Source organism: Pseudophryne corroboree, chromosome 4, assembly GCF_028390025.1.
Source record: "Pseudophryne corroboree isolate aPseCor3 chromosome 4, aPseCor3.hap2, whole genome shotgun sequence".
In the NCBI taxonomy this organism is placed as follows: domain Eukaryota; kingdom Metazoa; phylum Chordata; class Amphibia; order Anura; family Myobatrachidae; genus Pseudophryne; species Pseudophryne corroboree.
The window spans coordinates 369403669-369417720 of NC_086447.1; the positions used below are offsets into that span (position 1 = coordinate 369403669).

At 48.2% G+C, this 14052-nt stretch overlaps 1 protein-coding gene across 1 annotated transcript in view; it reads right to left on the reverse strand.

Annotated features, from left to right (window-relative positions):
- Positions 1-14052, reverse strand: part of ABCC5 (ATP binding cassette subfamily C member 5) — a 201748-nt gene that overhangs the window by 25187 nt on the left and 162509 nt on the right. Inside the window, exon 24 of the mRNA XM_063916576.1 lies at positions 1403-1492. Coding sequence (XP_063772646.1) covers positions 1403-1492 — 90 coding nt within the window. The remainder of the gene's footprint in view (positions 1-1402; positions 1493-14052) is intronic.

The window sequence follows — 14052 nt, forward strand, 5'->3', positions numbered from 1 at the left end:
ATGGGTTAAATACATACATATAGCCTTAATGGCTATATGTGATGTATTCTTTTGCCATAAAAGGTATTATATATTGCTGCCCAGGGCGCCCCCAGCAGCGCCCTGCACCCTCCGTGACCGTCTGGTGTGAAGTGTGTGACAACAATGGCGCACAGCTGCAGCGCTGTGCGCTACCTTCATGAAGACTGAAGAGCCTTCTGCCGCCTGTTTCCGGACCTTCAATCTTCAGCATCTGTAAGGGGGGTCGGCGGCGCGGCTCCGGGACGAACCCCAGGGTGAGACCTGTGTTCCGACTCCCTCTGGAGCTAATGGTGTCCAGTAGCCTAAGAATCCAATCCATCCTGCACGCAGGTGAGTTGAAATTCTCTCCCCTAAGTCCCTCGATGCAGTGAGCCTGTTGCCAGCAGGACTCACTGAAAATAAAAAACCTAAAAAAACTTTTTCTAAGCAGCTCTTTAGGAGAGCCACCTAGATTGCACCCTGCTCGGACGGGCACAAAAACCTAACTGAGGCTTGGAGGAGGGTCATAGGGGGAGGAGCCAGTACACACCATGTGATCCTAAAAGCTTACTTTTTGTGCCCTGTCTCCTGCGGAGCCGCTATTCCCCATGGTCCTGACGGAGTCCCCAGCATCCACTTAGGACGTTAGAGAAAAAAAACACCATATGACCCACTTCCCATAGCATGCCTGCAGTGATGAGCAGAATATATTTTTAAATACTTGATACCAGATAGAAGACCATGAACAGGTTGAAGAAAGTGGTCTTCCATAATTACTGAATTGTGCATTTATCATGCGATTGAACGAAGTTTAAAAATATTATTTATTTATTACCAGTAATTTTATATAGCACACACATTCCGCAGCGCTTTACAGAGAACATCAACCACTGTAAATACAGCACAAATGGAGGTATACAAGTATGGAAGGTTATGGTTTTTTAAGAGTGTATGCATTTTATATAGCATCGCTAGGTAAAGTTAACACAAGTTAAAATTCAAATCGTGCAATGACAGAGTATGAAGAAGAAACAGATCATAGTCTAATAAAACTTATGTAAAATAATATTAAAAAACAAAAAAAACACATGGTCAAAATATTGAGCATTAATCAACTTGTGTCTAAGCAGTTCTTATACTCTGCTGCTTGCATGTTGGGAGTAGAGGAAGGGTGGAGAATGAAGGATATTAGATACTGTGTATTGAAGCACTACGAAAGATTAAACAAAATCGTATTACAGGGTAAATTACGTATATGAAAAGAAAAAACATTGAATTTGCTTCCATGGATCCCTTTGTAGTTAGTGCAGAAATGGGTTTGGTAAATGTGTACACTAGATGACAGAACTATACTGGTTCATGTAACAGGCTGCCAAGAGCTCAAGTAAACAAAGGTCCTTACCTTTATGTAATGGCTGATTCGCTCTACTGATGTGAAACGAGCTTCTGTCTCCGATGCGAGCCTTACCGTGAACTGGAACAATCCTGTCAACTGGGACAAAATAGGGATTTTTGTTACTTACCGTAAAATCTCTTTCTCTGATTCCATCTGGGGGACGCTGCGATGTTACTTGTGGGGTTAGAGTGTGTGGATGGGAGTTTGGCACAGAACCTATCAAAACTAACTCCTCCCCCCTCTAACCCCTCCCATCTCCAGCCTACCACCAGATCACCTCAGTTAACATTTAGCAAAGCCGGAGGAGAGGAGATAGAACCTGACCAAGGAAACCAGACAAAAATAAGGGAGGGATCGCAGGGTCCCCCAGATGGAATCAGAGAAAGAGATTTTACGGTAAGTAACAAAAATCCCTATTTCTCTTTCATCCATCTGGGGGACGCTGCGCTGTTACTTGTGGGATTTCCCAAAGCAAGCTAATTAGAGGAGGGAGACGTGGACGGCATAGCCGTCCGTAAAATCTGACGCCCAACAGAGGCAGACTCCAAACCAAAAGTATGGAAACGGTAGAACTTTGTGAAGGTATGCACAGAAGACCAGGTTGCCGCTCGACATAACTGCTCGACGGACACTCCACCGCGCACAGCCCAAGAGGCCCCAACAGCTCTAATCGAATGAGCCCTCAAAGAATCAGGAATAGGTAACGCTGAAGAAACATAAGCCTGTCTAATAGCAGAGGTAACCCAGCGCGCCACTGTATTTTTAGAGGCCGGCCAGCCACGCTTGGGCGCAGCAAACAAAATCAGTAAGGTATCCGTACGTCGAATAGATTCTGTACGGGACAAATATATGCGTAAAGCTCTAACAACATCTAAGGAGGCCAAATGGCAATCCCCTCCAGCAGATTCTGGAACAAACGCCGGCAGAACAATGTCCTGATTCATATGGAAAGCCGATACCACTTTAGGCAGAAAAGAAGGCTTTGTACGCAAAACCACTCGATTGTCGTGAAAAACCAACAAAGGCGGCCTGCAAGAAAGGGCTGCCAACTCAGAAACACGCCTAGCGGAGGCAATGGCCAAGAGAAAAAACACTCTAAGAGTAAGAAAACGTAACTCAACAGAATTTAATGGTTCAAACAGAGGCTTCTGGAGAGCCTGAAGAACCAGATTTAAATCCCACGGTGGAACCAGAGGTATAAAGGGAGGTTGAATCCTGAGTACACCCTGAAAGAAGGTCTGAACTTCCGGAATGACAGCCAATCTTTTTTGAAAAAGTACCGACAGTGCTGAAACCTGTCCCTTAAGAGAAGACAAACGAAGTCCCTTAGTCAGACCCTCCTGGAGAAAAGAGAGCAGACGAGGTAATTGGAAGAGGTGCGGGGACAACCCACGCCTTTCACACCAAGCAATGTAAATACGCCATACCCTGTGATAAATACGAGAAGTGACAGGCTTCCTAGCCTGAAGCATTGTTTTTACCACTGGACGAGATAATCCTTTAGCTCTTAAAATGTTGGATTCAAGAACCAAGCCGTCAAAGCCAGACAATCTAAACTCTGATGGTGACAAGGACCTTGTAAGAGGAGATCGGGTCGTAGAGGAAGACTGAACGTTTCTCCGACCACCATGCTCCGAAGAAGAGTGTACCACTGACGTCGAGGCCAGTCCGGTGCTACAAGAATGACTGGTAGACCATCTCTGCGGATGCGTTGAAGAAGACGCGGTATCAAGGGAATTGGAGGAAACACATATCCGAGACGAAATCGCCACGGGGCTGTCAATGCATCGTTGTTTGAGGGTCTTGAGTGCGAGAGCCGTACTGAGGTAGCTTTCGGTTTAGGCGGGATGCCATGAGATCGATGTCGGGTGTGCCCCACTGACACCAGGGTCAGAAAGACTTCTTGATGAAAGTTCCCATTCCCCCGGATGTATCGTGTGGCGGCTTAAGAAATCTGCTTCCCAGTTGTCTACCCCTGGAATGTGAATTGCGGATATGGTCGGAATCCACTTCTCCGCCCACTGTAGAATATGTGTGACTTCCTTCATGGCTCTCCAACTGCGAGTTCCTCCCTGCTTGTTTATGTAAGCTACTGCTGTTGCGTTCTGATTGGATGCGTACTGGGTGACCCCTGACACTGTCCTGTATTTGAACCAGAGAATACCGAATTGCTCTTAACTCTAAAATCTAAAGAAAAGAAATAAAACCTAACTAAAAGTCTAGCTAAGGAAATCTGTGCCTGTACTCCTCAGGCACAAAACTAAAACGAAGGTGATCTGGTGGTAGGCTGGAGATGGGAGGGGTTAGAGGGGGGAGGAGTTAGTTTTGATAGGTTCTGTGCCAAACTCCCATCCACACACTCTAACCCCACAAGTAACAGCGCAGCGTCCCCCAGATGGATGAAAGAGAAAATAAGAATTTACTCACCGGTAATTCTATTTCTCGTAGTCCGTAGTGGATGCTGGGAACTCCGTAAGGACCATGGGGAATAGCGGGCTCCGAAGGCGGCTGGGCACTCTAGAAAGATTTATGACTACCTGGTGTGCACTGGCTCCTCCCACTATGACCCTCCTCCAAGCCTCAGTTAGGACACTGTGCCCGGACGAGCAGACATAATAAGGAAGGATTTAGAATCCCGGGTAAGACTCTTACCAGCCACACCAATCACACCGTACAACTCGTGATACTATATCCAGTTTGACAGTATGAAAACAACTGAGCCTCTCAACAGATGGCTCAACAATAACCCTTTAGTTAACAGTAACTATGTACAAGTATTGCAGACAATCCGCACTTGGGATGGGCGCCCAGCATCTACTACGGACTACGAGAAAATAAGAATTTACTTACCGATAATTCTATTTCTCGTAGTCCGTAGTGGATGCTGGGGACTCCGTCAGGACCATGGGGAATAGCGGGCTCCGTAGGAGACAGGGCACATCTAAAAAGCTTTTTAGGTCACATGGTGTGTACTGGCTCCTCCCCCTATGACCCTCCTCCAAGCCTCAGTTAGGTACTGTGCCCGGACGAGCGTACACAATAAGGAAGGATCTTGAATCCCGGGTAAGACTCATACCAGCCACACCAATCACACCGTACAACTTGTGATCTGAACCCAGTTAACAGTATGATAACAAAACGAAGTAGCCTCCGAAAAGATGGCTCACAACAATAGTAATAACCCGATTTTTGTAACAATAACTATGTACAAGCATTGCAGACAATCCGCACTTGGGATGGGCGCCCAGCATCCACTACGGACTACGAGAAATAGAATTATCGGTAAGTAAATTCTTATTTTCTCTAACGTCCTAGTGGATGCTGGGGACTCCGTCAGGACCATGGGGATTATACCAAAGCTCCCAAACGGGCGGGAGAGTGCGGATGACTCTGCAGCACCGAATGAGAGAACTCCAGGTCCTCCTTAGCCAGAGTATCAAAATTTGTAAAATTTTACAAACGTGTTCTCCCCTGACCACGTAGCTGCTCGGCAAAGTTGTAATGCCGAGACTCCTCGGGCAGCCGCCCAGGATGAGCCCACCTTCCTTGTGGAATGGGCATCTACATATTTCGTCTGTGGCAGGCCTGCCACAGAATGTGCAAGCTGAATTGTACTACAAATCCAGCGTGCAATAGACTGCTTAGAAGCATGAGCACCCAGCTTGTTGGGTGTATACAGTATAAACAGCAAGTCAGACTTTCTGACTCCAGCCGTCCTAACTATATATATATATATATATATATATATATATATATATATATATATATATATATATATATTTTTAGGGCCCTGACCACGTCTAGTAACTTGGAGTCCTCCAAGTCCCTAGTAGCCGCAGGCACCACAAGAGGTTGTTTCAGGTGAAAACGCTGACACCCCTTCATGAAGAAACTGGAGACGAGTCCCAGTTCTGTCCTGTTCAAATGGAAAATTTTAATATGGGCTTTTGTAAGACAAAGCCGCCCATTCTGACAATCGCCTGGCCGAGGCCAGGGCTAACAACATGGTCACTTCCCATGTGAGATATTTGTCAACAGCATGGTCACTTTCCATGTGAGATATTTCAAATCCACAGATTTGAGCGGTTCAAACCAATATGATTTTAAGAAATCCCAACACTATGTTGAGATCTCACGGTGCCCCTAGGGGCACAAAAAAGCTGTATATGCAATACATCCTTTACAATCTGGACTTCAGGAACTGAAGTCAATTCTTTCTGGAAGAAAATCTACAGGGCCGAAATTTAAATGTTAATGAACCCCAATTTGAGGTCCAAAACACTCCTGTTTTCAGGAAGTGTAGAAATCGACCTAGTTGAATTTCCGTCGTGGAGCCTTCCTGGCCTCACCCACGCAACATATTTTCACCACATGTGGTGATGACGTTGTGCGGTCACCTCCTTCCTGGCTTTGACCAGGGTAGGTATGACCTCTTATGGAATGCCTTTTCCCCTCAGGATCCGGCATTCAACCGCCATGCCGTCAAACGCAGCCGCGGTAAGTCTTGGAATAGACATGGTACTTGCTGAATCAAGTCCCTTCTTAGCTCCCCAGGCCCTTAGTCCTCTGTGAGCATTTCTTGAAGTTCCGGGTACCAAGTCCCTCTTGGCCAATCCGGAGCCACTAGTATAGTTCATACTCCTCTATGTCTTATAATTCTCAATACCCTGGTTATGAGAAACAGAGGAGGGAACACATACACAGACTGGTACACCCACGGTGTTACCAGAACATCCACAGCTATCGCCTGAAGGTCTCATGACCTGGCGGAATACCTGTCCCGTTTTTGTTCGGGCGGGACGCCATCATGTCCACCTTTGGTCTTTGCCAACGGTCCACAATCATGTTGAAAAACTTCCCTATGAAGTTTCCACTCTCCCGGGTGGAGGTCATGCCTGCTGAGGAAGTCTGCTTCCCAGTCGTCCACTCCCGGAAAGAACACTGCTGACAGTGCTATCACATGATTTTCCGCCTAGCGAAAAATCCTTGCAGTTTTCACTGCCCTCCTGCTTCTTGTACCGCCCTTCTGTTTACGTGGGCGACTGCCGTGATGTTATCCCACTGGATCAATACCGGCTGACCTTGAAGCAGAGGTCTAGCTAAGTTTAGAGCATTATAAATTTGCTCTAAGCTTATTTATGCGGAGAGAATTCTCCAGACTTAATCACACTTCCCTGGAAATTTTTTTCCCTGTGTGACTGTTCCCCAGCCTCTCAGGCTGGCCTCCGTGGTCACCGGCATCCAATCCTGAATGCCGAATCTGCGGCCCTCTAGAAGATGAGCACTCTGTAATCACCACAGGAGAGACACCCTTTTCCTTGGATATAGGGTTATCCGCTGATGCATCTGAGGATGCGATCCGGACCATTTGTCCAGCAGATCCCACTGAAGAGTTCTTGCGGGAAATCTGCCGAATGGAATTGCTTCGTAATAAGCCACCATTTTTACCAGGACTCTTGTGCAATGATGCACTAACACTTTTCCTGGTTTTAGGAGGATCCCGATTAGCTCGGATAACTCCCTGGTTTTCTCCACTGGGAGAAACACGTTTTTCTGGACTGTGTCCAGAATCTTCCCTAGGAACAGTAGACGTGTCGTCGGAAAAAGCTGCGATTTTGGAATATTTAGAATCCACTCGTGCTGTCGTAGAACTACTTAAGATAGTGCTACTCTGACCTCCAACTGTTCTCTGGACCTTGCCCTTATCAGGAAAGCGTCCATGTTTCTTTTAAGAAAAATCATCATTCCGGCCATTACCTTGGTAAAGACCCGGGGCGCCGTGGACCATCCAAACGGCAGCGTCTGAACTGATAGTGACAGTTCTGTACCAGGAACCTGAAGTACCCTTGGTGAGAAGGGCAAATTTGGACCTGTAGGTAAACGTCCCTGATATCCAGTGACATTATATCGTCCCCTTCTTCCTGGTTCGCTATCACTGCTCCGAGTGACTCCATCTTGATTTGAACGCTTGTATGTAAGTGTTCAAATATTTCAGATCTCACCGAGCCGGTTGGCTTCAGTACCACAATATAGTGTGGAATACTACCCCCTTCCTTGTTGTAAGAAGGGTACTTTGATTATCACCTGCTGGGAATACAGCCTGTGAATTGTGTGAGGGGGAGACGTCTCGAATTTCCAATGTACACCTGGGATATTACATGTAGGATCCCGGAGTTCCCTTGCGAGTGTTGCTGAAACTCTTGAGATGACCCCCTACCGCACCTGAGTCCGCTTGTACGGCCCCAGCGTTATGCTGCGGACTTGGCAGAAGCCGTGAGGAGCTTCTGTTCCTGGGAATGAGCTGCTTGCTGCAGTCTTCTTCCCTTTCCTCTCCCCCTGGGCAGATATGACTGGCCTTCGCCCGCCTGCCCGTATGGGGACGAAAGGACTGAGACTGAAAAGACTGTGTCCTTTTCTGCCAATATGTGACTCGGGGTAACAAAAGGTGGATTTTTCAGCTGTTGCCATGGCCACCAGGTCCAATGGACCGCCCCTTTATACGGCAATACTTCCATATGCCGTCTGGAATCTGCCTCACCTGACCACTGTCGTGTCTTCGTCTGGCAGATATGTACATCACATTTACTCTTTGATGCCAGAATGCAAATATGCCTCTGCGCATCACACATATATAGAAATGCATCCCTAAAATGCTCTATAGACAATAAAATCCTGTCCCTGTCAAGGGTATCAAAATTTTCAGTCAGGAAATCCGACCAAGCCCCCTCAGCGCTGCACATCCAGGCTGAGGCGATTGCTGGTCGTAGTATAACACCAGTATGTGTGTATATACTGTTATGATATTTTTCAGCTTCCTATCAGCTGGCTCCTTGAGGGCGGCCGTATCTGGAAACGGTAACGCCATGTTTTTTATATGCGTGTGAGCGCCTTGTCCACCCTAAGGTGTGTTTTCCAACTCGCCCTTACTACTGGCGGGAAAAAGGGTATACCGCCCATAACTTTCTGTCGGAGGAACCCCACGTATCATCACACACTTCATTTAATTTATCTGATTCAGGCAAAACTACAAGTAGTTTATTCCCACCCTACAAAATACCCTTATTTGTGGTACTTGTGGTATCAGAAATACGTAACACCTCCTTCATTGCCCTTAACATGTAACTTGTGGCCCTAAAGGAAAAATACGTTTGTTTCTTCACCGTCGACACTGGGGTCAGTGTCCGTGTCAGTGTCTGTCGACCGACTGAGGTAAATGGGCGTTTTTACAAGCCCCTGACGGTGTCTGAGACGCCTGGACCGATACTAATTTGTCCGCCGGCTGTCTCATGTCGTCAACCGGCTTGCAGCGTGTTGACATTATCACGTAATTCCATAAGTAAGCCATCCATTCTGGTGTCGACTCCCTAGAGAGTGACATCACCATTACAGGCAATTTTCTCCGTCTCCTCACCAACATTTTCCTCATACATGTCGACACACACGTACCGACCTACAGCACACACATACAGGGAATGCTCTGATAGAGGACAGGACCCACTAGCCCTTTGGGGAGACAGAGGGAGAGTTTGCCAGCACACACCAAAAGCGCCATAATGTATATAACAACCCTAGAAGGTGTTGTTTCTATATATGGGCTCTTAATATATAATTATATCGCCAATTTATGCCCCCCTTCTCTTTAACCCTGTTTCTGTAGTGCAGGGGAGAGTGGGAACCTTCCTCACCAGCGGAGCTGGTCAGGAAAATGGCGCTGAGTGCTGAGGAGAATAAGCTCCGCCCCTTTCACGGCGGGCTTTTCTCCCGGTTATTAGGAAAACTGGCCTGGGTTAAATACATACATATAGCCTTAATGGCTATATGTGATGTATTTATTTGCCAAATAGGTATTTATATTGCTGCCCAGGGCGCCCCCAGCAGCGCCCTGCACCCTCCGTGACCGTGTCAGTGAGCCGTGTAGCAACAATGGCGCACAGCTGCAGTGCTGTGCGCTACCTCTCTGAAGACTGTGAAGTCTTCTGCCGCCTGTTTCCGGACCTCCGTTCCGCCGTCTTTCTTCAGCGTCTGTAAGGGGGATCGGCGGCGCGGCTCCGGGACGAACCCCAGGCTGACCTGTGTTCCGACTCCCTCTGGAGCTCAGTGTCCAGTAGCCTAAAACTTCAATCCTCCTGCACGCAGGTGAGTTGCAAGTCTCTCCCCTAAGTCCCTCGTTGCAGTGATCCTGTCGCCAGCAGGAATCACTGATTAGAAACCTAAAAAAAAACTTTACTAAACAGCTCCTTAAGAGAGCCATCCAGTTTGCACCCTTCTCGGACGGGCACAAAAACCTAACTGAGGCTTGGAGGAGGGTCATAGGGGGAGGAGCCAGTACACACCATGTGACCTAAAAAGCTTTTTAGATGTGCCCTGTCTCCTGCGGAGCCCGCTATTCCCCATGGTCCTGACGGAGTCCCCAGCATCCACTAGGACGTTAGAGAAATAGAATTACCGGTGAGTAAATTCTTATTTTCTCTAACGTCCTAGTGGATGCTGGGAACTCCGTAAGGACCATGGGGATTATACCAAAGCTCCCAAACGGGCGGGAGAGTGCGGATGACTCTGTAGCACCGAATGAGAGAACTCCAGGTCCTCCTCAGCCAGGGTATCAAATTTGTAGAATTTTGCAAACGTGTTTGCCCCTGACCAAGTAGCTGCTCGGCAAAGTTGTAAAGCCGAGACCCCTCGGGCAGCCGCCCAAGATGAGCCCACCTTCCTTGTGGAATGGGCATTTACAGATTTTGGCTGTGGTATGCCTGCCACAGAATGTGCAAGCTGAATTGTACTACAAATCCAGCGAGCAATAGACTGCTTAGAAGCAGGAGCACCCAGCTTGTTGGGTGCATACAGGATAAACAACGAGTCAGTTTTCCTGACTCCAGCCGTCCTGGAAACATATATTTTCAGGGCCCTGACAACGTCTAGCAACTTGGAGTCCTCCAATTCACTAGTAGCCGCCGGCACCACAATAGGCTGGTTCAGGTGAAACGCTGACACCACCTTAGGGAGAAATTGGTGACGAGTCCTCAACTCTGCCCTATCCATATGGAAAATCAGATAAGGGCTTTTACATGATAAAGCCGCTAATTCTGACACTCGCCTGGCTGAAGCCAAGGCTAATAACATGACCACTTTCCACGTAAGATATTTCAGATCCACGGTTTTTAGTGGCTCAAACCAATGTGATTTTAAGAAACTCAACATCACGTTGAGATCCCAAGGTGCCACAGGAGGCACAAACGGGGGCTGAATATGCAGCACTCCTTTTACAAAAGTCTGAACTTCAGGTACTGAAGCTAGTTCTTTTTGAAAGAAAATCGACAGAGCCGAGATCTGTACTTTAATGGAGCCTAGTTTTAGGCCCATATCCACTCCTGCTTGCAGGAAATGCAGAAATCGACCTAGTTGAAATTCCTCTGTTGGGGCCTTATTGGCCTCGCACCATGCAACATATTTTCGCCATATGCGGTGATAATGCGTTGCCGTAACATCTTTCCTGGCCTTAATAAGCGTAGGAATGACTTCTTCCGGAATACCCTTTTCCTTTAGGATCCGGTGTTCAACCGCCATGCCGTCAAACGCAGCCGCGGTAAGTCTTGGAACAGACAGGGCCCCTGCTGTATCAGGTCCTGTCTGAGCGGTAGAGGCCACGGGTCCTCTGAGAGCATCTCTTGAAGTTCCGGGTACCACGCTAGTCTTGGCCAATCCGGAACCACGAGAATTGTGTTTACTCCTCGCTTTCTTATTATTCTCAATACCTTTGGAATGAGAGGCAGAGGAGGGAACACATAAACCGACTGGTACACCCACGGTGTCACTAGAGCGTCCACAGCTATCGCCTGAGGGTCCCTTGACCTGGCGCAATATCTTTTTAACTTTTTGTTGAGACGGGACGCCATCATGTCCACCTGTGGTTTTTCCCAACGGTTTACCAGCATCTGGAAGACTTCTGGGTGAAGTCCCCACTCTCCCGGGTGGAGGTCGTGTCTGCTGAGGAAGTCTGCTTCCCAGTTGTCCACTCCCGGAATGAACACTGCTGACAGTGCTAGTACATGATTCTCCGCCCATCGGAGTATTCTTGTGGCTTCTGCCATCGCCATCCTGCTTCTTGTGCCGCCCTGTCGATTTACATGGGCGACTGCCGTGACGTTGTCTGACTGGATCAGCACCGGCTGGTGTAGGAGCAGGGCTTTTGCTCGACTTAGGGCATTGTAGATGGCCCTTAGTTGGCCCTTAGTTCCAGAATATTTATGTGAAGGGAAGTCTCCTGACTCGACCATAGTCCTTGGAAGTTTCTTCCCTGTATGACTGCCCCCCAGCCTCGAAGGCTGGCATCCGTGGTCACCAGGACCCAGTCCTGTATTCCGAACCTGCGGCCCTCTAGAAGATGGGCACTCTGCAGCCACCACAGTAGAGACACCCTGGTTCTTGGAGACAGGGTTATTAAGCGATGCATCTGAAGATGCGATCCGGACCACTGGTCCAACAGGTCCCACTGAAAGATTCTGGCATGGAACCTGCCGAAGGGAATTGCTTCGTAAGAAGCCACCATCTTCCCCAGGACCCGTGTGCAGCGATGCACTGATACCTGTTTTGGTTTCAGGAGGTCTCTGACTAGAGATGACAACTCCCTGGCTTTCTCCTCCGGGAGAAACACTTTCTTCTGGACTGTATCCAGAATCATACCCAGGAACAGTAGCCGTGTCGTCGGAACCAGCTGTGACTTTGGGATATTCAGAATCCAGCCGTGCTGGTGCAGCACCTCCTGAGATAATGCTACTCCCACCAACAACTGTTCCTTGGACCTCGCTTTTATTAGGAGATCGTCCAAGTACGGGATAATTAAAACTCCCTTTCTTCGAAGGAGTATCATCATTTCCGCCATAACCTTGGTAAATACCCTCGGTGCCGTGGACAGTCCAAACGGCAGCGTCTGGAATTGGTAATGGCAATCCTGTACCACAAATCTGAGGTACTCCTGGTGAGGATGGTAAATGGGGACATGTAGGTAAGCATCCTTGATGTCCAGGGATACCATGTAATCCCCCTCGTCCAGGCTTGCAATAACCGCCCTGAGCGATTCCATCTTGAACTTGAATTTCTTTATGTACGTGTTCAAGGATTTCAAATTTAGAATGGGTCTCACCGAACCGTCCGGTTTCGGTACCACAAATAGTGTGGAATAATAACCCCGGCCTTGTTGAAGTAGGGGTACCTTGATTATCACCTGCTGGGAATACAGCTTGTGAATTGCCGCTAGCACCGCCTCCCTGTCTGAGGGAGCAATCAGCAAGGCAGATTTTAGGAACCGGTGGGGTGGGGACGCCTCGAATTCCAGCTTGTACCCCTGAGATACTATTTGCAGGATCCAGGGATCCACCTGTGAGCGAACCCACTGATCGCTGAAATTTTTGAGGCGACCCCCCACCGTACCTGGCTCCGCCTGTGGAGCCCCACCGTCATGCGGCGGACTTGGAAGAAGAAGCGGGGGAGGACTTTTGCTCCTGGGAACCTGCTGTTTGTTGCAGCCTTTTTCCCCTACCTCTGCCTCTGGACAGAAAGGACCCGCCTTTTCCACGCCTGTTTTTCTGGGTCCGAAAGGACTGAACCTGATAAAACGGCGCCTTCTTAGGCTGTGAGGGGACATGGGGTAAAAATGCTGACTTCCCAGACGTTGCTGTGGAAACTAGGTCCGAGAGACCATCCCCAAATAATTCCTCACCCTGATATGGTAACACTTCCATGTGCTTTTTTGAATCCGCATCTCCTGTCCACTGGCGAGTCCATAAGCCTCTCTTAGCAGAAATGGACAATGCACTTACTTTAGATGCCAGTCGGCAGATTTCCCTCTGTGCATCTCTCATATATAAGACTGAGTCTTTTATATGGTCTATGGTTAACAGGATCGTGTCTCTGTCTAATGTGTCAATATTTTCTGACAGTTTATCTGACCACGCAGCGGCAGCACTGCACATCCAAGCTGACGCAATAGCTGGCCTAAGTATAATGCCTGTGTGTGTATATACAGACTTCAGGATCGCCTCCTGCTTTCTATCAGCAGGTTCCTTGAGGGCGGCCGTATCCGGAGACGGTAGTGCCACCTTTTTAGACAAACGTGTGAGCGCTTTATCCACTCTAGGGGGTGTTTCCCAACGTGACCTATCCTCTGGCGGGAAAGGGAACGCCATTAGTACCTTCTTAGGAATTACCAATTTTTTATCAGGGAAAGCCCACGCTTCTTCACACACTTCATTAATTCATCTGATGGGGGAAAAACTACGGGTAGTTTTTTCTCTCCAAACATAATACCCTTTTTAGTGGTACCTGTAGTTATATCAGAAATGTGTAACACCTCTTTCATTGCCTCAATCATGCAGTGAATGGCCTTAGTGGGCATCAGGTTAGACTCATCGTCGTCGACACTGGTGTCAGTATCAGTGTCGACATCTGGGTTTGCTTGAGGTAGCGGGCGTTTTAGAGCCCCTGATGACCCATGCGACGCCTGGGCAGGCACGAGCTGAGAAGTCGGCTGTCCCACATTTGGCATGTCGTCGATTTTCTTATATAGGGAGTCTATACGTGCACTCATTACTTTCCATAAGCCCATCCACTCAGGTGTCTGCCCTGCAGAGGGTGACATCCCTTCTAAAGGCATCTGCTCC